This window comes from Bos javanicus, chromosome 3, assembly GCF_032452875.1.
Source record: "Bos javanicus breed banteng chromosome 3, ARS-OSU_banteng_1.0, whole genome shotgun sequence".
Lineage (NCBI taxonomy): Eukaryota > Metazoa > Chordata > Mammalia > Artiodactyla > Bovidae > Bos > Bos javanicus.
Window position 1 is genome coordinate 14076873 of NC_083870.1, and position 27147 is coordinate 14104019.

Below are 27147 nucleotides of genomic sequence, written 5' to 3' on the forward strand. Positions count from 1 at the left end.
GCCACCTCTTTTCCCCCAGGAGTATCGAGTCCCCCAACTTGGGGTTCTGCACAGACCCCCTCCTCCCCAACCTTCTAGAAGACGATCTGGGCCAGCTGTCTGACCTGGAGCCAGAGCCAGACGCCCAGAACTGGCAGCACACAGTGGGCAAGGACGTGGTGGCCAGGCTGAGCCAGAGGGAGATTGACCGGCAGGAGGTCATCAATGGTGAGACCAGCTGCCTCTCCCTACTTCCACACTGACTCATGTGGTAACAGGTGCAGAGCACCTCCGACACACAGGGTGGTAGAGAGAGAGGGTGGGGCCTTAGGGCACGGCCGGCCCATGCTGTGATTCCTATGAGGACCACCTCCATCCTGGCCTTCAGGAGAGGTCCCAGTATATCCTTGCTGACGACTGTCCCGCTGTCTCTTTGGCCCTCCTTATTCCTGCACCTGCTCAGAGCTGTTCGTGACCGAGGCGTCCCATCTGCGCACACTCCGGGTCCTGGACCTGATCTTCTACCAGCGGATGAAGAAGGAGGGCCTGCTGCCCCGAGAGGAGCTGGCCCGGCTCTTTCCCAACCTTCCCGAGCTCATCGAGATCCACAGTGAGGAGCTCCCTGCCCGCCCCCACCCCTGGCCAGCCTGCTGCCCACATGCCAGGACCCCTGAGCACATAGCCCCTGCCTCTTCTCTTTGGTGGGAGAACCTGATGCCCAGCCTGAAGCCAGCATTCCAACTCCCCCATGTGTGAAGTGGCTCCCAGACCCTGCCCCCATGGCACGACCCTCAGAGACCTCTTTCCCCCATCACCAAGGGCCTGGCCACACAGCTCAACCCCAGGCGCTCTGTCTTCTCTCCTTGCCCCCAGATTCCTGGTGTGAAGCTATGAGGAAGCTCCGGGAGGAGGGCCCCATTATCAAAGAAGTCAGTGACCTCATGCTGGCTCGGGTATGGCTGCCCAGGCCCTGGGGAGGCCTTGGAGGAAGAGGGGGAGAGGTTCCAAGCAAGGGTGTGAGGTGGGCTGTATGGTGTCCATTCTCTCTATCAGTTTGACGGCCCTGCCCGGGAGGAGCTCCAGGAGGTGGCCGCACAGTTCTGCTCCTATCAGTCCATCGCTCTGGAGCTGATCAAGACCAGGCAGCGCAAGGAGAGCCGGTTTCAGCTCTTCATGCAGGTACGCTTGGCATGTACTTGTCACAGCTGAAACCAGCCAGTCCAGTCTTAGCTCAGTGAGGCCGAGGGGGAGAGTTTACCAGGTCGACCCACTATCTCCCAGACTGCCCCACTGGCCCCCAGCTCCAGGTACCTTGGCCTCTTCTCTCTACCAGGGTTGGTGACCAGCAATTCTGCTCCATCCACACCCTCCCCAGGCTGCCTCTTCAGAAACACTGACATATACCCGCTCTCAATACAGAGACACCAGCCTTGCTATCAGATGGCCTTGCTCACCTACTAATGCCTGTATTTACTCAGATGGATCTCAATTTTTTTGTCTATAAAGTGGGAATAATCCTTGCTTTATGTGCCTTGACTGTATCCCTTTCTTGGGCTATTGTCTTTCTGCCCCCACCAGCTTTTTCCTAAATATCAAAGCAAGAAGCTGCCACCACCATTTCTGAGTGACTCTTCTGGAATTAGGACCTATTTAGCATCTGTCCCGTCCTGTGGGTCCTGAGCCCACAAGCCAGCTCCTAACCCGGGCTGCCATCTTCCTCTGTGCGTCCTTCCCTGTAGGAGGCCGAGAGCCACCCTCAGTGCCGGCGACTACAGCTTCGAGACCTCATCATCTCCGAGATGCAGCGGCTCACCAAATACCCACTGCTGCTGGAGAACATCATCAAGCACACAGAGGGTAGGGCCCACGGACACCTGGCCTTGGGAGGCAGCAGCCCGTAGCCCACAGCCTGGTTCTGGCACAGACCTGCTTTGTAACCTTAGCAAGTCACTTGACCTCTCTGGTCTTGAGGGTCTTCATCCTTGTGTTCTTACGGTCAGTCTCAGAGAAGATAACCATTGTAATGCGCTTTGGCAATAAATAAGGTGCTCAGCACAGGAGGAGGTACAGGCTGCCACCAGCCTGTGTGGGGCCTCTGTACAGATGGGAGCAAAGCCTCTGATGATGTGGGGTTGGCACACAGGGCACCTTGGCTCCTCTAAGGGGCATGGTCCCGCACCAGAGGTTGTGACTGGATTTTAGTCCCATTCATACCCCCTGCTGGACGTCTCTGGGGGCGTTGCGATGCACAAAAGATACAGCCATGCATGGTGAGTTACTCCAGAGGAGTAGGGGACCAAGCTGAATTAGGGGGTCTAGCCCCAGGTTGTCACTGTCCCTGGGATCCCGAGCACCTTTCACCACCCTCAAGTTGGAGACGTTGGCGTCAGCGTGGAGAAGTGGGAAGGACCCGAAACTCCCTGTTCTTAGAGGGAGGCACCATCGCTCCCTCGGTCCCCATCCGTGTCCCCACACCTGTAGAGCCAGTTGTAATCTAGGCAGGAATTCCCAAGAGCCATCACTGTCTGCAGAGCAGAGGTTTGACGCCTATGCATCCTCAGAATATGTCGTCCTTATGTTTGAGGTCAAAGTTAGGCAGGGTGGCATATCTCCACCCATGCCAGTGATGTGTGACTAGCTGGCCCCGGTAGCCCACTAATGTGTGTCGGTAGCCAGCTCCTGGCAGGCTCATCTGGCAGGAGCTCTAAAAACCCTTGTTACCCCGTGGGCAGGCGGCACCTCCGAGCATGAGAAACTCTGCCGGGCCCGGGACCAGTGCCGGGAAATTCTCAAGTATGTGAACGAAGCAGTAAAGCAGACAGAGAACCGGCACCGTCTGGAAGGCTACCAGAAGCGCCTGGACACCACCTCTCTGGAGAGGGCCAGCAACCCCCTGGCAGCAGAGTTCAAGGTCAGAGCCCCACAGGCACACATACTTCTTGGGCCTCCTTAGGAGCAGCAGTCCACTCAGGACCTGGAGAGTACTTGGGGGAGGAGACCTGTGCCGGTTTGTAAAAGGACGTGTGATGAGACCCCTGGAATTACACAGCACCGGTTACTGTTGTCACCTTGTCCCTAGACAGACAAGGGCAAACAGCCGGACTACAGAGGCTAGATGTGAGAACTCAGCCAGGGAGAGCAGGAGGTGGGAACAGACTCAAGGTAACAGTGAAGGCCATGTGGGAGGAAATAAAGCTGAAGGCATGGGCAGGACCCCCTTCGGAGGATCAACAGCATGTGGTAGGGAGTAGAGAGACCCCCGCCAGGGCCACCAGTGTATCCGCCAGCACAGCACGTGGCCTGTGACTTTGCAGTTGCCTTTTTACTTGTTTGCATCCCCCACAAGAGTGTGAGGGCAAGCGACTAGTTCTTGTTCACACCACTGATGCCCAGCACCTTAGCATAGAGTCCAGGTTTTCAGATGCTTGTTGAATGAATGGTGTCTCTTTAACAGAGTTTGGATCTTACAACCAGAAAGATGATCCATGAGGGGCCTCTGACCTGGAGGATCAGCAAGGATAAGACCTTGGGTAAGCGCGAGGGGCCTGGGGCCAAGAGGGAATCTAGGGCGTCACCCGGGCTCTTCCTCTCTGGATCATCAGCCCTGTACCTGGCGCTCTTAAGGGCGGTAAGGTAGCTGGGAGGCAGCTCCAAACACCACTGGGGTTGAGAGCTCAGGGCACCTGGAGCACAGCATGGGGAGGGAGGACCAAAAACCAAGCAGGTCACCAGACTCCAGGGCTTCCCAGACTGAGGACGACCATCCAGGAGCCTCTGATATCCCAGGTGTTGGTGAGGGCTGAGCAGGCAGCAGGGAACCCCTCACCAGCACCACCCTCCTCCAGACCTCCATGTGCTGCTGCTGGAGGACCTCCTGGTGCTGCTGCAGAAACAGGACGAGAAGCTGCTGCTCAAGTGCCACAGCAAGACGGCTGTGGGCTCCTCGGACAGCAAGCAGACCTTCAGCCCCGTGCTCAAGCTCAACGCTGTGCTCGTCCGCTCAGTGGCCACAGGTACCCACGAGGAGACGGCCCCAGCTGGCCCAGGTCCCAGGCCATGCGCCCTGGTACTCACGTCCAGTGAGCGCTGGGTGATGAACTTACTGGCCTGCCTGTGTGACTTTCCTCTACCCTGACTCATCTAAGCAGGAAAATGTGGTTCAGTATGGGGTAGGATGGGGATGAAGGTGGACAGCCTGGTGCAGGCAGGATGGGATGTGAGCACGGAGGGTGGACTGAGGATGAGGAAGCAGAACTGGGCAGAGACGAGTAGGACACGCCTTCCTGCTGCAGGATGGACAGGCAGAGTTCACACCCACAGTCCAGAGCCCAGCCCTATGCTCCGGGCACGTTAGTGAGAAGCGGAGCACGTACAGGAAGGGCTCTTGGGCTCGCTCTCCTCAGCTGTAGCCTGGGGAGTGATGCAATGCCTGTCTCTTGGGGGAGGTGGAAAGGGAGGACGGGTGTGATGTGGTTTTATAACCCTCAGCCCTCACTGTGAGGAAAGTGGGAGGCGAGGACTATGAAGGTGGCATTAGAGGACCCAGAATGGCCTCCATCCTTCTGTAAGTGGAACCCAATGACCTAGGTCCAACTAGCGCTGCATTCTCCACCTGGTTGAGGGTCAGGGTTTCAAGACCACACTTTGTCACCTGACCCAGGCTGCAGTCATGCCTCTGCCACCCCCAGTACAGACCCTTCTGCTTCTCTCTTTCTCACAGATAAACGGGCCTTCTTCATCATCTGTACCTCTGAGTTGGGCCCACCCCAGATCTACGAGTTGGTGGCTTTGACGTCATCAGACAAGAACACGTGAGGATTGCTGGGAAGCGGGGCAGTCCCGCGTAACTGCCATCCCCGTGGGACCAGGGCGGTGTGTGAGGACTTGGACAATGAGACCAGGACTGGGCCCAGAGTGGTTAGAGGATGGGGCCTTGACGCAGAAGAGGGAGATAAGACAGACACAGAGAGGCTTTCGGGATCGCCATCCCTGAACCCGTGAGCGGCCTGTCCAAGGAAAGGCGCTACCAGCGGTCTTCCAGCCGTCCGCTGCTCCTCTCCTTTCTCTGGCCCCACTCCCTTCCCCTGGGTTCTTTTTCTCTTTCTCCATCAAGTGTTTTAAATGCCAGCGTTCTTCAAAGGTGTTTGCCTCCAGAACTGTCATCTCCACCCCCCGGCATCCACCCACCCATATTCCCGACAGTAGCCAGCCTCAGTAGTAGCCTGTCTGACGTAGAGGCCAGAGACAGCTTGGGTCAGACAGTTTCTCGGGGCTTCCATCTGTGACTGCGGATAGCGCTGCCTCTTGGGAGTTACATTGAGAGAGAACAGATACTGAATGCAGAGCGCAGAGCCTAACAGAGGGTTGGTGTTCAGCAGTTGGTAGCTGCGGGGTATATAAATCTGCCCCTGGCGGGGCAGCCAGTCAGAGCTGCACGGGCGCTGGGACACCCACTGAGCAGAGGGTCCTCAGGGCAGGCTCTGGCAGAGGGCCTCGCAGCTCTGACTCGGGGTTGGTGGGGGAGGCGCTGTGCTCCTCTGCCCACTTGTCACCACCAGACCTCTCTTCTCCTGCCGAGCAACAGGTGGATGGAGCTCTTAGAAGAGGCTGTTCGGAACGCCACCAGGCTCCCCGGAGCTGCCCCAACACCTATCCACCCCCCGCCCCCAGGCCCCCAGGAGCCAGCCGACCAGAGCCCCCCACCCAGCAGGTGAGCAGCCCTCCAGGCCTGCTCACCATCCCCCCTCCAAGCCACTCGTGTGCTGCTTCTAAGCCCTTCGCCCCCTGGGCCGGGCAGCCTCAACTGCCGGGTGTTAGCAGGCAGGTGGAGTAAGGCACGCCTGCACCTCCACCTTCTGTCCCTGCTTGGCCTTCTCCCCATTGCCCTGCTCAGACTGTGCCTGAATTGTGGGGGTGAGGGGGCAGAATCAGGACCAAGAGAAGCTTGGCCAGCACCCACCCTCCTCTCCAGGTTGCTAACCAGACAGCAGGTCTGAAATCTAAGCCACTGCCTTCTTGGGCCTGCTCCTGCATTGCCCATGTGAACTCAGGAGGCCAGAGTGGAATTTCATGACGTGGCCACCTCCCAGCTGGCAGAGAGCCAGAATTCCAGGCGGGCGGGCCTCTCTCACCTTGACTGTTTCTCCTCGCAGGGCAGGACCAGATGACTCCGAGGTGTTCCGTGGTGAAGCGGAGCCTGGGGCAGCCCCTGGAGGTAAGTCCCTGAGCTGTCTCTGTGGGGGCCCGACCCAGTTCACTCTCTAGGCACAGATGAGGTGGCTGTGGGTGATAGAGAGCCATAAAGGGCCATAAGAACAGAGAAAAGCAGAATGAGGAAGGAGGTCTGAAAGAGGAAAGAACAGGCTCAAGTGAACAGAGCTTCCCCCCTGAGGAGGAAGAGGGGGCAGTCGGGTAGAGTCTGGGGGCTCCTAGTGGAGAACGAGATGCTCTTAGAGGTGTGCTGGTACGGGAATCCTGAGGGTGGGGATGGGGAGTGGAGCTCAGAGGGCTGAAGATACAGTCACTAGGTCGACAGGGGCACGAGGGCCCCAGACAGAACTCTGGTTGAGTTTTTAATGTCAAGTAACTTACCGCCTCAAGTTGAGAGAGAAATCCCCTGAGTAGGCTCCCTGGTTGGGTCTGTTTCCTGCTTCCTTCCGCGTGAACGCTTCTCCTGACGCCCGCCCCACTTCAAGGCTTTGTGCAGATGGATTGTCAGCTTTGCACCAAGTTCCCTTCTTTGACCACTCGGTTTAATACCAGCATTCCTGATTTTCCGTACCCCCGCGTATGGTTTTTTCTTTCCTATCGCACTTCTTAGCTAAATCATGTAGTTAATTTACTTATTTTCTTTTTCTCTATGTTCGTCAATTAGAATTTAAGTTCCACGGGGCAGGGATCTCTGTTTTTTTTCTACTGATGTGTGCCAGGAGCCTGGGATGGTGCCTGGCCATGATTGAGGCTCAGTAAACATTGTGGAATGAATCAGCCAGTGTTCCCAGCCGCTTGAACCCGAAGCTGGACCTGGGATCAGCCCGTACATGCCCTCCCTCTTTCCCTGCTTTATACTGTCCTCCCATCCGAAACAGGCATGGGGTGCCAGCAGAGGGTCCAAGGGAAGCCCTTGGCGCTGCTGGCAGATGCTGAGCAGGAGGGCAGCGTGGAGGAAGAGGAACTGGGAGCGCTGCCTCACTCTTCTGCCTCGCTGGACAGCAAGCACAGGGGAAGCAGGACGAGGGACCCCATCCTCCTGCCCCTCCCAGGCCCTCTGTTCATAGAAGGACTCGCCGACGCAGCCCTGGAGGACGGTGAGTGCCTCCTGGCCCTGGCTGTCAGCCCCCAGTGCCCCAGCGGCTTGGCCAGTGTCAACAGGCAGATACCCCACTCGGCCTGCTCAGAGCCTCTCCCTGAGTTGTGCTCAAGGAGAGAAGGATGCAGAGAGACCATTGTTGTTCCTGTCCCCCTGCCCCACCGTTCAGCCCATCCCCCAGCTGGTTGGCCATAGTCTCCCAGTTCCACCCTGTGACTGCAGAGGCAGTGTCACCAGTGGGGGTGGGAGAAGGGAGCAGCAGCCCCCCACCTCCTCTGCACCCACTCCCGCCATGGCCAGGTGTGCGGTCCTGTGTCCAGGAAGCCATCCCCCTGTTTCCCCTCCAGTGGAGAACCTGCGGCACCTGATCCTGTGGAGCCTGCTGCCCGGTCACCCCACGGACCCCCGAGCTGCCGGGGAGCCCGAGGACGACCTGACCCCTACACCCTCCTTCATCAGCATCACTTCGCACCCCTGGGACCCAGGCTCCCCAGGGCGAGCTCCTGCGGGGACTGAAGGGGACACTGCCCCACTCTTGGGGCCAGAGTGGAGCCAGCCTGGACAGGAGGACACGACTTTGCGTTCTCTGGAACAACTGCCCCCAAGGACCAGGAATTCCGGGATCTGGGAATCTTCTGAGCTAGACAAGAGTCCGGAGGAAGAAGCTTCAAGCACAGAGGGCACAGGAAGTTACAAAGTTGTAAGAAAAGGTAAAGTAAGTTGGTCCCCTTGGGGGCACATGGCCAGCTTTGCTAGGGGAGCACTGAGTCTTCCAGCTGGCTGCTTCCCCCTCCCCCCCGCCCCTGTCTGGAAGCCGTGTGTGCAGAGGTTTGTCCCGATCCTAGGGAAGGAGACCTGTTGACATCATGTAAAGGCTTAGGGGTCAGACAGCCGAGGTACAGGGTCCGAGCTCCATTACTTAATATCCCTGTGACCCTGGGAGAAATTCTAAAGCCCCTCTGGACTTCATTCTATGTTATGAGGATATCACTGTGGCACAAGTCAGCTGCCAGTAAGTTTCTGCTAGCATTGTTCACTGCTCGCAGTCCTAAGGAGAAGTGGGGCTCTTCTCAGGGTCTTCATCTCTAGAAAGACACAGGCAGAGGGCTGCAGCTGGTGGCTCTAGAGAGCAGCAAGGAAGCACTGATGTGTGGGGCGGAGGCGGGGTGGGTCTGCAGGCAGAGCCAACAGGAGGGCCGCAGGACGGGCTGGGGAGCTGTGTGAGACTGGGGGCTCTGGTGAGTGAGCAGGGAGCTGGGCGGCCTGCAGGACGGGCTGGGGAGCTGTGTGAGACTGGGGGCTCTGGTGAATGAGCAGGGAGCTGGGCGGCCTGCAGGACGGGCTGGGGAGCTGTGTGAGACTGGGGGCTCTGGTGAGTGAGCAGGGAGCTGGGCGGCCTGCAGGACGGGCTGGGGAGCTGTGTGAGACTGGGGGCTCTGGTGAGTGAGCAGGGAGCTGGGCGGCCTGCAGGACGGGCTGGGGCGCTGTGTGAGACTGGGGGCTCTGGTGAGTGAGCAGGGAGCTGGGCGGCCTGCAGGACGGGCTGGGGCGCTGTGTGAGACTGGGGGCTCTGGTGAGTGAGCAGGGAGCTGGGCGGCCTGCAGGACGGGCTGGGGAGCCGTGTGAGACTGGAGGGCTCTGGTGAATGAGCAGGGAGCTGGGTGGCCCCGATTTTAATGCAGGAAAAACCAGGACGGGCTGGGACGGGGGTCAGGGCAGGTTTGGCCAAAGCCCAGACGACAGAGGGAAGAGTCAGCTGAAGAGAGGGCAGCCTGGTCTGAGGAGTGCAGCAGGGGGAAGAAGAGGGGCGGGGGCCGTCCACACCAGTACCGGGGGTCTCCTTTCCTCCCCCAGTGCCCAGCTCTGCCTCCTTTTCCAGGAGCATTTTTCTCTCCACCTGCCCGAGGTCTGTGCTCTCTCCTGGGTTTCTGGGACCTGACCTTCCTTCTCTCTCCTCTGGTGAATTGGTGAATTGGTGGAGCAGTTCTCTGTAGCTCTGTGGGGTGTAATCATGTGTGATCTTGTGTTTACTTTGTTCTTCCCTTTTTCTTTTTCTTCACCCCGCCCCCCCACCTGCCTCTTCTCTCTCCCTCTCCTTCCTGCTCTGTCTCCCTTCCCGTTCCTTCTCTCGGTCTCTGCTCTCCCTGGTGGTGGTGTTGGTGCAGCGGAGGTGGCGGGCAGCAAGGTGGTCCCTGCACTACCAGAGAGTGGCCAGGCAGGGCCTGAGCCACCCGAAGCGGAAGGCGGAGCAAAGGCTGCGGGTAACGAACCTCTCCTTGGAGCCAGAGGCAGGCAGGGCTGGAATGGGAGCCCTTGAGGGCAGAGCTGGGCTTCTGGGATTAGACCCCTGCCTGCAGTCACGTGGACACGCACCACCATACACACTCCCTCTGTCTGGAATCAGGGAGAGTAGGCCATGGGCCTAAAGGTGGGGGGCCAGACCTGTGCCAGCCCCTCTCCAAGAGCTGCACAGGCCCCTTTCTGAGCCGCAGAGTGAAGCAGCTGTGCTGAGTCACAGGAGGTGGGGGAGGTGAGCGCAGTGTCCTTAGCCTGACCCTCTGAGCCACCTCACCCCCCACACCAACCACCACACCAGTCAGGGTCACTGTGGGAAAGGGCTTGCGGGGCCTCCCAGGCTCCTGGACATTTACCTATGCTGACTGTCCTGTCAGGGACCCTCGGCATCCTCTAGCTGTCCTTAATCCTCTCTGATGAGGCATCTCAAAGATCACGAAGTAATTGGCCATTAGGGAGGGGGCTGTGTTGAAGTTCAGTAGAGCCTGAGATGGGGCAGAAGAAGGAGGCGCCCACCCACCTCTTTCAGAAGCATCTAAAGCCAGCTCACCCCCCCCTTCACCCTTCCTTCAGGGAATGGGGGCCACTGCGGTTTCCCAGAAGAAACACGACCACCCTTCCCCTTCTCCCTTAACCTCCACCACTAGCTCCTTAGTCTCCCCCTGGTGTGGGCCCCACTGGGCAACATCACCATCTCGAAGGTTCTCAAGGCGAAGGGTTTTGGGAGACTGATAGGCAGCTTGGGGCCAGCCTGCTCTGAGCTCATCTGCAGTGGCTTCCCTGGGCCTATGGGTCAGCCTGGGAGACACTGGGGGAGCAGAAGACAGCTTAGACTTCCTCTGTTTGCCTCCTAATCTCTTTGTCTTGCTGGGGACAGGGAACTGCTTTTACGTCAGCATGCCTGCAGGACCCCCTGACTCAAGTACTGACCCGTCAGGAGCACACACGAGCCCTTCCCAGCCCGACGGCCTCCCTGCCTGGCAGACAGAGCCTCAGCCCCCACTTCAGGGAGGCCATGGAGATCAAAAGCACCCCAGCCGCTCTCCCCCTAGTCTGGCCCTCAGGGATGTGGGCATGATCTTCCGCACCATCGAGCAGCTTACCCTCAAGCTCAACCGGCTCAAGGTAAGGGCTCAGGTCCCCAGAGGTGCAGTCCACCCCCCGAGACCCTTCACCCACAAGAGCTGTCTCCACAGGAGCCCTAGATCCTGGCCTGGGGCTCTGGCCTCAGCCTGCCCCGCCACCCTTTAGCACAGCCTCTTCCCCAGAGGGGCTGCAGAGCAGATGTCCCTCTGCTACTCTTCCAGGACATGGAGCTGGCCCACAGAGAGCTGCTCAGGTCCCTCAGGAGCCAGTCATCTGGCGGCACCACACCTGTGGGCAGTTTCCACACGGAGGCAGCTAGATGGATAGAAAGCTCCCTCTCCCCTCCAGCCAAGGAGCCCCCAGCCTCTGATTCCACGGACAGCCGCGAACTGGGGCCCTGTCCTGAGGATGGTGAGTGAGGTCCTCTGGGGTTGGGGGTGGGTGGGTGCGTGGAGAAGGCCTTTGGCTCCTGAGGAAACATCACCACATGGCTATGAGAAGATGGGGGAGCTCTGAGAAGGGGTCTCATTTTTTTTACCCCTCAAGTACAATTCATGCACTCATTTCCTCAGCTTCAGGAGGAGGAAGCTCCCCTAAAAGTGGGAACCTTAGAACTGAACCCTCTTTTCTCCTTGGGTTCTGGAGATAACCAACCAAGAGGAACCTAGTCTCACATCCGAAACCCATCCTTAATAAGTGCTTCAGAAGCAGATTGTGTGGGCTGGGGCCACTGCTGTGCTCCCACTCAGGCAGGCAGACCCATACCTACCCATGGGGGCCAACAAAACAGAAGTGGGGTTCAGCAGACAGCCCTTTCCAGGCCTCACAGGGAACTCTGAGGTTTCTGGTGGAGGAGAACGCCTGTCACGGGAGGATGGTGCTAAAGAGCTACTCACAGGCCTGAGGACTGCCCAGGAGAAGCATGGGGGAGGGCCATCTCTCAGGCCAGCTCCTCACCGTCATCCCCACTCCCCACAGGCCCCACTCCGCTGGAAGACAGCACGGCAGACACAGCCGCATCCCCAGGACCGTAGCTGTCGGAACCACTGAGTCCTCACATCCCCACTCCTCCGTTAGGGACTGGCCTGAGGCAGGCGCAGGGTGGGGAGACCCCAGACCTCCTCCCCGCGGAAGAGGCGGCTGAGGAGAAGGCTCCAGCCGAGACCCCGGGGGAGATCCGCATGTTGCTTGGTCTGCTCAGATTGGAGTCAAGTGTCAGTGTCCTTTCCCCTCCCTTCAGGCCACCCCTTCAAGGCCTCCTGTCTCCTAAGCATGCAGACTGCATCTGAAAGGCCCCCCTCGTCCCCACGTACTTATGCGCGCCTGTATGTGTGGGTGCCCTCAGACGAGCCAGTGTGAGTGTAAGGAGGCAGCTCCGGTGTAAATGCACTTTCTTCCTCCCCTCCCTTCTCCACAGGACCCCCAGGCTGGGTGGGTGTATCCACCTCTCCTCTCTTTGTCACTTTGGTTTCCTATAAATATGTATGTATTGTATGTGTATCTCTGCGATTGTAAATAACTTCACCCTTTTTTGTTTCTGATCCTGGAGCACTGGAGGCAGTTACAGAAGGGCTGCTAAGGGAACAGGAGGTTCACTTGGGTCTCCTAGTTAGCGGCCCAGCTCCAGGATCAGGGCCCAGAGGTGGGGCCATCCCTGAGGCCCCCAGCTTCCAGCCTCCTGGCCCGGTGCTGAGCCCCTCCCTCCCTCCCAGGACTTCTCATCTTCAGGGGAACTTCTTACCCCACCTGTGTCCACCCTTCCCCACCCTCTCCCTGTAGAAAACCAGTGTATCAGGTACAGAGCTGAAAACTGGGCCCCAGGACGGGGGGTAGGGGGTTGAATGCTGGAGTCCCTAAACTAACCTAGGACCATCCCCAGGGGCTACCACAGCCTTGGCCCCCATTACCACACCCACCCACCCCCCACTAATAGAATATACACACTGTGCTAGGTGTATATATACATATATATATATAAATATATATATATAATATATAAAATATAGATATGGAAATGACTGTTTTGCTGTTAAAATAATGTATACTCTTTTATTTTCTTCCTTTCATGGTTAAGTTTTTGTTTTTTTTTTTTTAAGAAAAGTTAAATATTCTTCAACTGTGGTGGTATGTGTGTGATTCTTGGAACCATTGTGATCAAAGATACTGTAGTTGTTCCCTCTGAGACTGGTTAGCATTGGATAGAAGGAACAGAACGCAGCCCCCAGACCCAGGCCTTGCCATATTCTCTCCCGAAGCTCCAGGGCGCACTTGCTCAACTTCAGTTGGGCAAACCAAGTGATACAGCCCCCATGGCTGAGACATGCAAAGACACTTATCTCAGTTTAAACACACACTCACACACGAGCAGTGGTCCCAGAGTCAAGAGCCCTCATGGGCTGCCCTCAGTGAGCTTTAGGACTTTAAAGGCAACGCACAAGGGAGGGTCATCTCAGAGGCCTGGCCAGATGCCTTCGGAGTCCTCTGGCAGGCTCTGACACCCTCCGGAAGCAGCTCGTCAGACATGGCCACATCCCCAGGACTATAACCATTCAGACCTCCTCTCTTTGCTGTCATTGTTGAACTAAGGGACAGATCCTCTTTCCCCTCTGTTTTACCTCCTAAACCCAACATAATGCTGAGTGCTGACCTTGGGAGCTCACAGTCTGGTTGGGCATCAGAATGAATACACGAGCCATTCTTGATAAAGTGTAGGGATGAGGACATGGGCTGTAAGGCTCCACTGAAGCTTTAGAAGGCCTCAGACGGGTAGCAGGAGAGGCTGGGGTGACGGGTCGTCACCAAGCACCTGCGATGTCCTCAGCGCTGCAGATTCACAGAGCTGCTCCTGCACCCTGCTCCCTGCAGCAGCTCAGCGGCCAGCTGCCAAGAGGCCAAGCAGCAGTGCTGTGGCTGGAGGCAGAGAGGGGACTGTGGGGGCCACAGAGCCTCACAGAGGCACAGAGAGCAGATCTCTGTTGAGGCAACGGAAAGCAGAGTGGGGGTCGAGAGGATGTGACCGGGTTAGCCGTGCTCAGAGGTGAAGAAGGCACGCTTCTCAGGCAGCTCCCGGAAGAGTGAATGTCAGCTCCCCAGAAGCCAGCCCTGGGCTCTGGAGGCATGACCAGGCCATCTCAGTGGGTGCAGCGCTGAAGGGTGAAGAGTCGGCCCCACCTCTCCTGGGGGCCCCCGGCACCATCTGGGTGGCTCCGGTTTCAGGTCGCTGACGGCAGTAGGCAGCGTCATCATGGTTCACGTTTAGTGCTTTGCCTTTGCTACAAACATGATGAGGGATTCGGCACCCTCTCCAAACAAAGCGGCACACTAGCTCAGCATGTTTTCACAGGCTGAGCCCTTGCCTCTCCAAACCAGTCCAGAGGGGGACGGGGTCTGAGAAGGTGGAATGGTGGGGCCTGCGCCCCATGCTTTTGCCCCACCCACTCTTCCCCTCTGCTGTGCATGTTGGCTACTCTCCCAAGACTTTTCTTTCTGCCTCTTAAGTCCAGAGACACTGCAAACCCTGGCATATCACATGTCCTCTGGTGGGGGAGGAGGGGGTGACTGTAGGCTGGGCAAGCAAGAACTAGGTCCTGAGGAGGCGGGAGAGCAATGCCCCTGGCCGGCCACAACCAGAGGGGCTGAAATCACCCCCCAGCAGAACCATAAAGCGATTTGGCCATTTCTGGTCATATTAACACACTTTGAACAGGCATAAAGTCTAAATATTCTGAGTAGTTCTGGGACAGAGGTTTCAAGGAAAGAAGTACAGCAATAGATTTTGTTAATGATCTGAGCTTTCCCCAGGGAGGTCCAGCCCACATGTGGAAAGGAGGCACTTCCGTGGCCCAGAATCTTGGGAAAAGCAGGGGGCAGGGGCTAGGTGGAAGAAGCCACGGGCTCCTCCTCTTTGTGCCTGCATTTACTGATGGGGTCCCTTGGCAGCATCAGCTCCTGGATCATAGCGTACGCAGGACATTGTGGGGAGAAGCAGTTTTTCTGAAAGAAGAAAAGGCACGCCGATAGCTAACAAAAGCAATGAAGGTGAATCATCTGAGGAAAAGTCATTTCATAGGACAAGGTGGGTTGGGGGCTGGGGGGGCACGGAAAAAAAGGCAAAAAGGAGCCTGACTGCCGATCTCACAGCGAGAGCAAAGGCTATGTAGTGTTAAGAGGCCAGGGAAACTACAGGGCCTGCCTTGGAAACAGCAGGAGAGGTTGATGGGGACTCACCGCCAGGGACAGCCACAGCAGCCCCACGGGGCCCTTGGACGCGCTCTTGGATTTGGCGAATTGTGCCTGGTACTGCACCACTGTGAGGAAGGCCTCCAGCCCCACCTCTGTGATACGATTTCCTGGAGAAAGGAGTAGACGAGGTGGCCTCGGGGCGCCAACCACCTCCTTGCCGACACCCTGCTAACCCCTTGCTCCTCCAGCTCACTCGCCCGGACTAACACCCGACCTGGCCCTTCACCCCAACTCTCCTTTTTGTCTCACTTCCCTCCGTCTTTCATCTTGCTCCTCTGCTCTCTAATTGCCTGACCCAGAGCCCGGACCCGCCCCTGCCCCAAAGCCCCATGCAAGAGGGCCTTCAGGTGACGCCCAGCCGCTGGAGAGCCAGGTTCTGCCCCATGGAGTGCCATGGGGGCGACCTTGTGGCCGCCTGAGGAAAGCAGGGGGCACTGGCAAACGTACGGAGAAGATTGAGGTGCAAGAGGACCTTGTTCCCAGGCATGAAAACTTTGCCATCGCGGTGCTCCACAGGTTCCAGGAGAGGGTTGACCATCTCAGTAGCTTCCCCAACCAGCTGCTAAGGCAGAATACTAATTGCAGCAGAGGAGAGGGGAGCTGGTCAACAGGCCATTCATTCATTCATTCAACATACATGTTTTGAGGGCCGGTTATAGTCCAGGCTTTGTCCCGAGTGCTGGAGATACAAAGATAAATTAAGCCCATACCCTCAAGAAGCAGCTCTGTGCGGGGAAGCCAGAGAGTTGAGACTAATGCAGTCAGTTGGAGCTGACAGAGGGAAGCAGAACTAGGGGCGGGGCAGGGGGCACAGGAGAGGGACAGCTAGCCAGGCTTGGGAGTAAGTCTATCCTGCAGGAGATGGCCTGGGAGCTGGCGTCTTGGTAGTGTGTGGTCCTTATCAGATGAAGAGGGGAAAGTGCCAACAGGTGCAGAGGTGTGAAGTAGTGTTGGCATTCAAGTTCACTATTTTCTAACAGGGAGATCAATGAGGACAAGGGACTGCAGGGAGATGACACTGAAGGCAGGATGAGAGGAAAATGCAATCATCCCGGGGAGAAACAGCAGCCTGGATCAAGGCTGAGGCAGGGGCTGAAAACCGGCACAGAGAGGCCACCCTTGCCGGCTTTCTCCACCTGACTCCCCTTTTGTAAGATCTTCTCTTGGATCCTAGAGAAGACTCCTAAAAGGGGAGGGGCCGGTCCCTGCCTAGGGTGGGGAGGTCTTGGAACACAGGCATACCTCGGAGATGTGGGTTCGGTTCCAATAAAGTGGCTTCCCAGTGCATATAAAAGTTATGTTTATATTACAGTCTAAATGTGCATTATGTCTAAAAAAAGCAAGGTATAATACCTTAATTTTAAAATACTCTTGCTAAAAAAAAAATGCTAACCATCGTCTGAGCCTTCAGAGAATCAAGGTAGTAATATCAAAGATCACTGATGACCATAACAACTGTAATAGTAATGAAAAACCCTGAAATACTGCGAGAAGTAGTATCAAAAGGTAGCCCAGAGACACAAAGTGAGCAAGGGCTGTTGGGGGTAAAAAAAAGGCACCAGAAGACTTGCTTAATGCAGGGTTGCCACAAGTCTTCAATAATCTGAGTCGCAGTGAAGCAAAGCACAATAGCCTGATGTATGACTGCGTGGGTGCACGTAGCCCTCGAGCAGCTGACTCCACTGTGGGGGCGGGTGCTACGGAGTCAGCAGTCCAGGAAGGTTTTCAAAACAAGGGACCAGTTGGTCCACGTTGAAAGAGAAAAGGGAGGCTGCAAGGGCAAAGGGGAGAGGGTCTAAAGTTGCTGTGCACAGCGTGAGGGCACTGCCACGACCAGGAAAACACCCTGCCCCCCGGAGAGCTGCTGGCAGGGCCAAAGGGCTCTGTCCCCTCTGCAACTGTGCGAGCAACTGTGAGTGTGCTGGAGACTAACAGATGGCATTTGGGGAGCAGACTGAGTGGAGGCAAGGATCAAAAATGGGGCTCCTAACAGAAGGCGAGGGGCACTGAGCTCTGTTACCCCTGCAAGCCCAGGCTGGGATAGGAAGCAGGCCGGACCGAGGGCACACGCCAGGTGAAGTGGCTGGTGCCACAGGACAGGACTGGAGACTCCATCCCAGGGGGCTGGGGGCCTGGACCCCAGGGACGTGCTCCCCACCCCACTTCTCCCAGCCTACCTCAGACTCCATGAGGATGCTGCGCTTCTCTTTGCTCCCAGTCTTGGCCCCCTTTCCCTTGCTTAGTTTCTGCTCAGGGATGGTTACCTCTGGAGTAGGAAGAGGAGCCAGAATGCACAGGGCAGACCTCTGACACCACCCAGCTTCCCCAGAGAAAGGCTGGGGCAAGGAAGGGGTCTCCTCACACTGTGGGTTTGGGTGCAGCAGAAATAGAGCTGGAGGGGGGCTCCAGCCAGGCAGGGCGGAGGATTCCTCCTCTGAGAGCGGAGCCACAGGGGTCCAGCCCAGGGAAACGGTGTGGAGTGCAGTTTGTGGGCTGTTTGGGGTTTCCAACAACATCCCCAAGACTAGCTCAGGGCAGGCTCCTCATCCTGCCTAGGGCTGCTCTGTCCACGCCCTGCCGGCGGGTGCCAGCACTTACTCCCCTTGCCTGCCTTTGCGGAGTCTTCTTTCTTAGGGGTTCCTTGTGTAGGTGACTGCCCAGGCCCTGACTTCTCCTCTTTCTTCACCACTTCCTGTGGAGGATGTAAGAAGAGATGAGAGTCCTGCCTCCCTGGGGGATGGGAAGCAGCTGTGGGAAGAGGTCGGCACTAGGACCCTGGGGCTGAGATGGACTTCAAAGGCCTTCCAGCCTCCACCCATCTCCTTTATCAAGGAAGCTTCCTCCCCTATTCCTCCAGCGCCCGAGGCTCTGCTGCCCCCAGCATACCTACCCCCGACTTCTCCTTTTTCTTGCCCAGACCCTTGGGTGTCTTCACTGTCTGCGTCTTGTCCTTCTCCACCAATGCAAAACTGCTGACCCCCATCAGCTGATTCTTGTCACGCTCTGTTTTGGAGTCCCCGTGCCGAGAGGTGGAAGGCTGTGCTCACAAATGGGATGGAAGAGGAAGAAGCTAGTGCCTCTTCCCTTGTGCCTGGGTGGCAGTCAGGCTGGCAGCACCCCCATCCCAATCTCCCTGCCTAAATGCTAACATAATGTGTTTGGGACTCTTACGGGGCATTTTGGGAACAAATAGCAGAGGGATCCAGAGATGAGCTTGGGGGTGGGGGTGGGAGGGTGGGGAAGGTAGGAAAGGCATTCCGACACATACTGAGGGGATAAAACTGTAGCTAACATATTTTAAACTAAATGCCAGGCACTTTTCCAAGTGCATTAGCTGAATTAACTCATTTAATCCTCTCAACAATCCTATGAGGTAGACACAGTTATCCCCATTTTACAGATGAGGAAACTGAGGCCCGAGAGGTTCAGTCACACGCCCAAGGTCCCAAGCTGTTTTGTGGATGAGCCAGATTCCAAGTCCCTGCGGTCTATAAATCTAGTCCTTTCTCTTAACCAACACACTCTGCCGTCAGCGGAGTGGCTCTGCGGTTAGAAACCAAACTTTTGTTAGATGTGTGCTGAGGTCGGAGAGAAAAACGGTCACAACACAGGGAGAGAAGACGGGTTAGGACACGTCCAGCCGTCTGAAAGCGGCCGACCTGGGAAGCGGTTCAGCTCTCCGGCTCCGGGGGCTCCTCACCGATCGCGAGCGCTCCTGCGAACCTTTCTCCAGCAGGAGGCGCCGGCGCTCCACCACCTCGATATGTGTCAGCTCGAAGGGGCGCAGGACCTGGGACGGGGCGGCACCTGGCCATCAGCCGTCCGGGGAGCCGGGACTGGGAGCGGGGGAGTCTCTCCCCGGCCCCGCCCATCCGGCACACCCACCTCAGCCAGCTTCAGGGCGCCCTTGTCCTGGATGCGGTTGTGGGCCAGGGACAGCCAGAGCAAGGAGCGATTGAGCCGGAGGCCCTGCGGGGGCGGGAAGGGGCAGTGAGCCAGCCGGCTGGCGCCGGGCGCCACAGCTCGCGTGGGACCCTGCCCGCTGCGCACGCACATCCGCGATGTAGCCCGCGCCCTCGTCCCCGATGTGGTTGAAGCCCAGGTTGAGCGAGACCAGGGTCCGGTTGCAGCTGTGCAGCGTAGACAGAGCCTGACCCAAGAGCTGCGCCCCGTGGTCGTCGATGTTGTTGTTCCGCAGAGACAAATGCGCGATCCTGGGCAACGGGAGGGAGAACTCGGGTCACGGGAAACCTGGGATCCTGGGCGGTTCGGTAACCTCGGAAAACTCGGGGGCATGAGGAGGGCCATTCGGGTCTGAGGGTGGAGGAACTGAGGGTCCTTGGGGAGGTGCTAGAGGGACAAGGCAGGGTGGGAACTAAGGATGACGGAATGGGGGACGAGCCCAAAGAAAGGGGGTGAGGGGAAGGAGTCTCACGTGCTGTCTGCTGCCATGAGCTTGTGGTAGGACTGCTCCGGCAGTGGGTTCCCCTCCAGAGACACCTTCCTGAGGGTGGGGGAGATCTGAGACCCAAGAGGCACCACTGAGGCCAGGTGAGGGGAGGGGGCAAAGAGGGAAGGTGGGGCTCTGGCAAGCAGCTTGGGAACATGCCCCACCCCCAACTCCCTGACACAGGAAATTATCTGTGACCCTTCTCCAGACTAGAAATCCAGAAGTGTGCCATATGAAGGGGTTGCTCTCCAGAGTTAGTGACGGGAGCCTCTCAGATGACCCCAGTGATCCCCACTTCTTGGTATCCATGCCCCAGTGTAATCCTCTCCCCTTGAGTGTGGCTGACCTAGTGACTCACTTCTAATGAATAAGAGATGAGAGGTCACTTTCAAGTTTAGGTTACAAAAAGGCTGTGGTTTCCAACTGGGGTGCTCTCTGGTACTAGCTGCCGGGTGGTGAGAGCACCCAGATGACCTAAGGAAAGGCTCACAAGAGGAGGCACTGCAGCCAATCAGCTGCCACGTAAGTGCGCTTGGCTGCCGATGCTCCACCACCACCACCCGCATCCCCCAAAACGACGGCAACCCCAGCCAACAGCAATACTGCAACCCCACCGAGACCCTGAGCCAAAGCCGCCAGCTAACCCACACCTGGATTTAACTCAGAAACTGTGAGGTAATAAACGTTTGTTGTTTTAAGCCACTATAATTTGCGGTAACTTGTTACACTGCAACCCAGGACATGACCCCTCCACAGGGCAGTGGCTTCTCCAACAGTACTGACAGGTTGGAGGTATTTTTCCAAGTCACAGCAAACATGGAACTAATGGCTATAAACATCTCTGTTAAAAAATTTCTCCCATGGAAAAAAAAATTCTTTCATGATATCTGCCCAACATTTCAGCCTAGCTCATCTAGCATCTGAACCTGACTGCATTTATTTTTTATTATTTTATTATGTTGATCTGACTTATTTTTACATATTAAGATGAATTCAATAGTTTTTTTTTTTTCTCTTCTGCTGGCTAAATTGTTTCTAATTACCCTGATAGAATGAACGAAGAGCTCCAGCTAAAGGAGACAAAAGCCCTGCCCTCAAGAAGCATCCCTTCCATCTAAGGAAGACAAGTGGGGAGGCCAGCCAGTGATGGTGGGAGGGTCTGTAAAGCAGAAGTCAAGGGTGCTGCTGCTGCTGCTAAGTCGCTTCAGTCGTGTCCGCCTCTGTGTAACCCCATAGACGGCAGCCCACCAGGCTCCCCCATCCCTGGGATTCTCCAGGCAAGAACACTGGAGTGGGTTGCCATTTCCTTCTCCAATGCATGAAAGTGAAAAGTGAAAGTGAAGTTGCTCAGTCGTGACCGACTCTTAGCGACCCCATGGACTGCAGCCTACCAGGCTCCTCTGTCCAAGGGATGTTCCAGGCAAGAGTACTGGAGTGGGTTGCCATTGTCTTCTCCCAAGGGTGCGAGGGGAGCCTCAATAAAGAGCAGCCAAATCAGCTGTGTTCTTTCTACAACAACCACGCCTGTAGTCATTACTTCACACTTTGCCCTGACTCCCTCCTTTACAGGAATGCCCCTTCCGGTTCCCTACCTGGCCTCTTCCTATTCCTCCTTCAAGGTTCAACTTAGTACCTCCTCCTCCAGGCAGCCTTCCATGTCTCCCATAAAACATCCACCACTACAGTCCCCACATTGCCCTGCAGTATTCATTGCTATGACCTTTTCCCTCCCTCCCAGGACTGCTAGTTCCTGTAGGAGAAGAACCAGCCCCTGGTTCAGCGTCAGAGCCCAGGCAGTGAGGAACCAGGGAGAGACTGGATGGTGGCAGGACTGATGAACAGGAGATGAAATAAGGCCCCAAAGGTAGGCTTTTTAGGTGCTGGTGTAGACAGAAAAGGGGACCCTACTGCTTGTCAGATGGGAACTTCAGAAGCCCCACAGACACTAGCAGCACCCTCTTTCCACAGGGATGCCAGCCCAGGCCACAGGAGCTGGAACTTGTCCCCCTTGTTCCCAAACTGCTCCCTTCGGACCACCCAGCCAGCCCGTCTACCCAGGTCTCCTCCCGGCTTGCCTGTTCCCCTCTGCTGACCTGAGCGTGGATGAGCAGAGAGGCAGGAGGGCGATGAAGGTAGTCAGGGTCTTATCAGTCAGCCCCACTTTCCACAAGCTGGAAACGGTGGGAAGCACAGAATCGCAGCTGGAGCATCACCTCCTTCCCATTTGCCCTCCCCAGCCACAGCCTTCCTCATTCCCCTCTTCCCTCAACTCCCCAGGGTCTTCCATGCCCCTTCCGTTCTTTCTCCCAGGCCGCTAGGAGCCTGCCGTCCCCACTGGCCTCCTGCCCCTCCCGCAGCCTCGGTCCCCTACCCCCATGTCCCCTCACTTGATGGCCTGCAGCTGGCTGAGGGAGGGCAGACACTTCGAGAAGATACCCAGGATCCGCTCCTCAACCTTCCAACCTGCGGAAGGGAGAGAAGGAAGGCACCTCGGGCCGGAGGGGTACGGTGGGGTGGGGGACGGGGGGTGGGAGGGGCAGTGCGCGGAGGAGGCCTCACCGCGAATGTAGATTTCCTTCACCGACTTGTCCTCGGGCTCCAGCTCCACCTGGATGGTGGGCCGGAAGAACACGTATTTGCTCTCCAGGCTGTTGAGGCTGCAGGACCCCGACAACCGCTGATCATCTGGAAGGCAGAGAGGGGTGCGAGAAGCCGGGGAAGGAGGGAGAGGGCAGAGTCACCGCCCCGGGCCCCACGATCCGGCCAACCTACGGGTGCCAGAGAGGCCGGGACAGCCCCCACGGAGAGACAGGAGAGCCCCCGCAACAAATCCCCCACACCCGCCTCCCCACCCACCCCCTTGAAATCCACCCCCCTTATTCACACGCACAATGCCCTGCGTACCCGCCGTTCCGCCCGCCGTGAGATGGGAGGCTGAGGATCGACGCAGTGGCCCTGGCAGACACCCTGGCGGCTCCGCTGTCACTCACCTACTGTGGGCTTTTCCGATGTAGAGGCCGAGGGGGCGAAGGTCGGCTGCGGGCGGGGTCGGGTGACCACTTTAGGGAAGTCCGTGTAGCCCCACCGCGTGCAGAGCTCAGCGAAATCTACCTCGAGGATGCCAGTGCACTGGTACTCTTCTGCAGGGGCAGGGACGAGAGTGGGCGGGGAAGGGCCGGGCCGCGCGGAGCTCGCCGGCTGGAGCACAAGGTCGCCACCAGAGGGCAGCAGAGACCAGAGGACGCCGCACCCAGCCCTGCGTCCCCTCCGGCCTGGGATCCGGGCCCAGCGCCGCGTTCCCACGCTCGCCTGCGCGGGGCTTCTGGCCTCGGGGCGGCCCGGAGCCCCTCCGTAGAGGCAGACATCCTTACGGCCATTTTTAGCATGTAAGATGCGTTGTAGAGACCAATACTGAAAACACTTGACAAGAAACAGGGGGAAATCAAGACCTGGAAGAAAGGACTAACGGGCTTGGAATGTCAACAAGGCGGGTGCCTCGGCTCCTCCACCCACCCCGTGAGTCAAGGCCGCTTCCACTCCGGCTCTCCGCTCCCTGGGGTTGGGGGGAGGGGACCTCTGCCTCCCGAGCCCAGCCACCTCCCCTGTTCCTTCCTTGCGGGGACTGCCCAGGGTCACACTAAGAAAGAAGGCCCAGGCCTGATGTGAGAAAAGGAAGGAACCCACAAGGACCTCTCCAACTCCCCACCCCACTCCCCCATCCCTACTCCCCCAACCTGACAGGTAGACTGAGGCCAAGCAGGGCGGTAGGATTTATTTATTTAAGAAATATAGATAGAGCCCGTACTCCTGTCCCACACTGTTCTAAGTGCTTTGGAAATCTTAACTCATTCAGGAGTTGTAGTAATTCAGGCAGATGCCCAGCACTTCCCATCCTGAGGGGTCTGCAGGCCTGAGGTGTCTGAGTACCCAAAGATGCCTGCTCTTCCCTGCTCCTACAATGGGCCTCCCAGCAAGAAGTGGTTCCTTGAGATGGGAAGGGGTGTCCCAGCAAAGGGGACACTCTGGAGGCAGAGGGTGGACTTGATGCCGGCCCTCTCTTTCAAGTGCTGGGCAGCCTGGAGACCCCGCAGCAGCATCACCCAGGCCACAGGCTGCAGGGGCTGCGCCCAGAGAAGAGAATTCCTGCAGCTAACAGCGGGGATGCTGCCCACAGGGTGTGGGCCACTGGGAGATTGTGTGCTCAGCACGGTGAGGGCAAACGAGAGGAGGCACTGGGAAGTGAGGGGGAGCCCCTTGTACAGCTGGCTCCTGCCTGGGGCCTGCTTTCCCAAGCTCTTCTCTCTGCTGGGAGAACCCCTCCATCCTTCCTTGCTTCACTCACACCATCTTCTCTAAACAGAGATTCTCAAACTTTAACAGCTGTCTGTAAGAATCATCAGGAAAGCCTGTTAAGAATTTCCTGAGCCCCATCCCTCCTGGATTCTGATCCCATAGTCTAAGCAGAGTCCATGAATTTGCATTTCCAACAAGCTCACTGTGCGTGTCCAACTCTTTGTGACCCCATGGACTGTAGCCCGCCAGGCTCCCCTGTCCATGCGGATTCTCCAGGCAAGAGTACTGGAGTGGGCTGTCATGCCCTCCTTCAAGGGATCTTCCTGACCCAGGGGTTGAACCCACATCTTCTGTGTCTCCTGCATTGGCAGGTGGATTTTTTACCCACTGAGCCACCTGGGAAGCCGTAACAAGTTCACAGATGGCGCCAAAGATGGGCCAAGGAGGGCACCCGAGAACCCCGGTCTAGAACAGCACGCCCCCAGTGATGGAAATATTCCACATCTGGGCTTCAGCTAGCACCCACTCAGTGGGCAGCACAGCCCTGAAAGGGCCTTGCTCCTACTTTGCTCCCCTCTCACACTCCCTCCTCACGCTCACTGTGAGCTCACCTCACCTCACAGCTTCTTGAAAGGAAGCCGCCAGATGGGGTTTTCTCTAAATCTGTAAACCTTGCTGCATCTGCCTTCACTCTGCCCTGTGTGAACCCTGCCCCAGCGCCCCTGCTAAAGCTTCTGTGACCATGCAGCCGGCCGTGTCCTGTTATCACTCCCTTTCTGTCTGACTTCTCTGGCTCCTCTGTCAGCTCCTCTTCCTCTAAGATCCCTGAGGCTGGGTTCTGAGCCCATTCCTGTCTCTGGCTCCACTCCCTCCCTCCCCAGGGGAATCTGTTTTATTCCCAGGGTTTAAATGCACCCAAACAGCGGCTCCCAATTCACATCTCCAGACCTGACATCATCTCACTGCACCAGACCCTTCCATCCAGCTGCTCAGCCAACACCAACCCTTGGAAATCTCTCACAGGCTCTTCCTTCATGCATGCCTGTCTCCATGGATGGCCCTTTAACCCATCCCACAACCAGTACAGAAACATGGAATCGTTCTTGCTACCTCCCTCACTTCCCCTCCCCCCACCATCCACTACTTCACCAACTCTTTTTCTACCATGGAAGTATTTTTCCAAGAAGCCTAACCCAGCTCCCCATTACCTTCCTCCAGCTACAACTGTCCGTCACCTGGGCTATTAAAATGCCTCGTAGAGGGAGAGGGTGGGATGATTTGGGAGAATGGCATTGAAACATGTATAATATCATATAAGAAACGAATTGCCAGTCCATGTTCGATGCATGATACAGGATGCTTGGGGCAGGTGCACTGGGATGACCCAGAGGGATGGTTCGGGGAGGGAGGTGGGAGGGGGGTTCAGGATGGGGAACATATGTACACCCGTGACGGATTCATGTTGATGTATGGCAAAACCAATACAATATTGTAAAGTAATTAGCCTCCAATTAAAATAAATAAATTTTAAAATTTTTTTAAAAATAATAAAATGCCTCATAACTCATCTCCCTGCCCCCATTCTCTCCCTCTGCTACTCCATTTCCCACACAGCAGCCAGAGTGGGGTGTGTGTGTAGGAGTGTATGAGTGTGGGTGTGTGTGTGGGTGTGATGTAGCTGGGTTCATATCTATAGAAGATTCTAAACTGTCTTTTTTTTCTTCTAGAAAATGCTCTTTCTCCAGCTCCTATAGCTCCCCTCCCACAGCCACCAGCATTGACAAAGAGATGGCACCTGACCAAGGTCTGATATCAGAGTGTTTTCTCCAAGTTGTTTTTCTGAGTCCAGAGATCTCAAGTTCCTGTCTGTCTTCAATGCAAAGCTGGTGGTTTGAATCAAGAAGGCTTCCAATCAATTCCCCTTTGTGGATAATTAGTTTGGGTTGGGGTTCTATCAGTTGCAACATAAAAAGCCACACTCATATGCATACTTTTCCAATGATGTTCGTTTCCTAGAGAATGTAAATTCCATTCCAGCTGGACTGTGTCCATCTCATTCTGTCTCTGTCAGACCTGGCTACAGAGCAGACATCAAAGAAGTAATTGTTGGAATAAATGTCTATAAAACTCAAAGTCACTCTTGGCAGTGCCCGTGCATCTTCCCATCACTCCCTGGACCCTCTTCTCTCATACAAATTGGCACATCTTATTGTATTTGTCAGCATCCCAAACCAGTGTGGGTTCTTTAAGATCAAGTTCAATACAAACATCTGCCAAGCTGGGTTGCAGGAACTGTGCTGGGACTGAAACTGTGATTCATATCCCAGGATGGAGCAGGGCGCTTGAGATGGGTGTGGAATGTATGTTTGTTGAGTGAACAAGTGAATTTGCAGTTTATAAAAATACTCTCACCATCACCTCCATTGTGCCTCCTCACAATAGTCAGGGCAGGACTTCACAGTACAGAGAAGAAACAAGCCTAATAACACGTGAACACCCAATAGTGTGACCACTTACAACACTCTTACCACGTGCCAGGAGCTATTTACATTCACATACGGAACTTCCGCCGGTGGAGTCCTTTTCCACACAGCACTCCTTAGCACTAGAAATTCTATTATTATTTGCTAGTATTTGGTAGCATATTATTACTACCTCGCCCGCTAGTGCCTGACTCAACGACGACGCCCCATCCAGTCTGGCTAATCTGAGGGACGAGTGGCTGGTGGGAGTGCGTGGAGCCGAAGCCTAGAGGCCTAACCCCCTAACGCCGTCACCAACGTACCAGGGTTTTTGGGCTCCTCCTCGCCCACCGGCGGCAGGACGGTCGCCGGCTTCTCCTTGGCCCCGCGATCCCCCTTCTTGGTCACTGCACCCGATGATTTCTGGATCCCAGGACGCGGGGCCCTGGGTGACGTCGCGGGTGGTGCGCTTGCCTCCCCTGACATGCCTCTGCCGTCCGCAGCGACTCTGGGGACCCTCACGGGGGCGAGGAGGCAGGACCAGACTCTGTAGGGCTTGCCCTGGAGGTGGCTGAATCGAGGGTCTCTACTTTCGCCTGCACCAGCTGGACCCGTCTGCGGTGGCGTCGCCTCCGCGTCCCTCTCCACGACAACCGCGCGAGGTGGGCCGGCCCGCGGGCAAAGGGCAACCGCGGAGCGCACGCGAGGCCTAGGGGGCACCATAGAGTCACTAGTAGGAGGCGGTGCCCGGAGGGCGGAGCCACGGAGGAGGACCCCCGGGAAGGGCGGAGTCAGGGCAGAGTGAGCCCGACTGGGCGGCAGGGGGTCACAGGAGCAGAGGAGCCCGGGAGGGCCGCACCCTGGGGACCCAGTGCGAAAGGAGAAGAACCTGGGCGGGGCTGTGGAGGAGGGAGACGAGTGGATCCCGGACTGGACCCGACCGGACCAAGGGAGGGGGCGGGGCTAGGGCGAGATTAGGGCGGAGAGGTGGGGCTGGGGGGTCGGGCTAGGAGCCTTCCAAAGTCATCCGC

At 56.9% G+C, this 27147-nt stretch overlaps 2 protein-coding genes and 1 long non-coding RNA gene across 15 annotated transcripts in view; 2 read left to right on the forward strand and 1 right to left on the reverse strand.

The window, feature by feature from the left end:
- ARHGEF11 (Rho guanine nucleotide exchange factor 11) overlaps positions 1–12163 on the forward strand; it is a 116304-nt gene extending 104141 nt beyond the window's left edge. For all 8 annotated transcript variants that reach the window (XM_061402923.1, XM_061402931.1, XM_061402960.1 and 5 more), the window contains 17 exons: positions 20–207; positions 443–589; positions 853–932; positions 1033–1158; positions 1719–1836; positions 2712–2890; positions 3434–3509; positions 3825–3992; positions 4700–4790; positions 5564–5689; positions 6132–6193; positions 7068–7286; positions 7636–7998; positions 9454–9549; positions 10461–10708; positions 10891–11080; positions 11648–12163. In XM_061402923.1, the coding sequence (XP_061258907.1) occupies positions 20–207; positions 443–589; positions 853–932; positions 1033–1158; positions 1719–1836; positions 2712–2890; positions 3434–3509; positions 3825–3992; positions 4700–4790; positions 5564–5689; positions 6132–6193; positions 7068–7286; positions 7636–7998; positions 9454–9549; positions 10461–10708; positions 10891–11080; positions 11648–11703 (2533 nt within the window). In that variant the 3' untranslated portion in view covers positions 11704–12163. The remainder of the gene's footprint in view (positions 1–19; positions 208–442; positions 590–852; positions 933–1032; positions 1159–1718; positions 1837–2711; positions 2891–3433; positions 3510–3824; positions 3993–4699; positions 4791–5563; positions 5690–6131; positions 6194–7067; positions 7287–7635; positions 7999–9453; positions 9550–10460; positions 10709–10890; positions 11081–11647) is intronic.
- Positions 12164–12743: 580 nt separating this feature from the next.
- Positions 12744–26983, reverse strand: LRRC71 (leucine rich repeat containing 71). Of its 6 annotated transcripts, none has more exons than XM_061403161.1 (16): positions 26440–26976; positions 22352–22501; positions 21921–22046; positions 21749–21824; positions 21455–21532; positions 19347–19415; positions 18966–19125; positions 18797–18880; positions 18612–18701; positions 17802–17948; positions 17510–17603; positions 17089–17177; positions 15549–15590; positions 15359–15470; positions 14897–15018; positions 12744–14662 (listed from the first exon to the last, which is right to left on the reverse strand). In XM_061403161.1, exons 1-16 carry the CDS (start codon positions 26837–26839, stop codon positions 14543–14545), a joined length of 1959 nt encoding a protein of 652 aa, XP_061259145.1. In that variant the 5' UTR covers positions 26840–26976; the 3' UTR covers positions 12744–14542. The 6 variants fall into 6 exon arrangements, with proteins under 6 accessions (XP_061259145.1, XP_061259136.1, XP_061259172.1 ...); XM_061403152.1 differs by having other exon boundaries at positions 15359–15473; XM_061403188.1 differs by lacking the exon at positions 19347–19415 and having other exon boundaries at positions 15359–15473; positions 26440–26979.
- LOC133239358 (uncharacterized) lies at positions 22499–25791 on the forward strand. Its single transcript, XR_009733801.1, has 2 exons — positions 22499–22877; positions 25382–25791. It is a non-coding gene; the product is annotated as an uncharacterized LOC133239358 (long non-coding RNA).
- Positions 26984–27147: the final 164 nt, after the last annotated feature.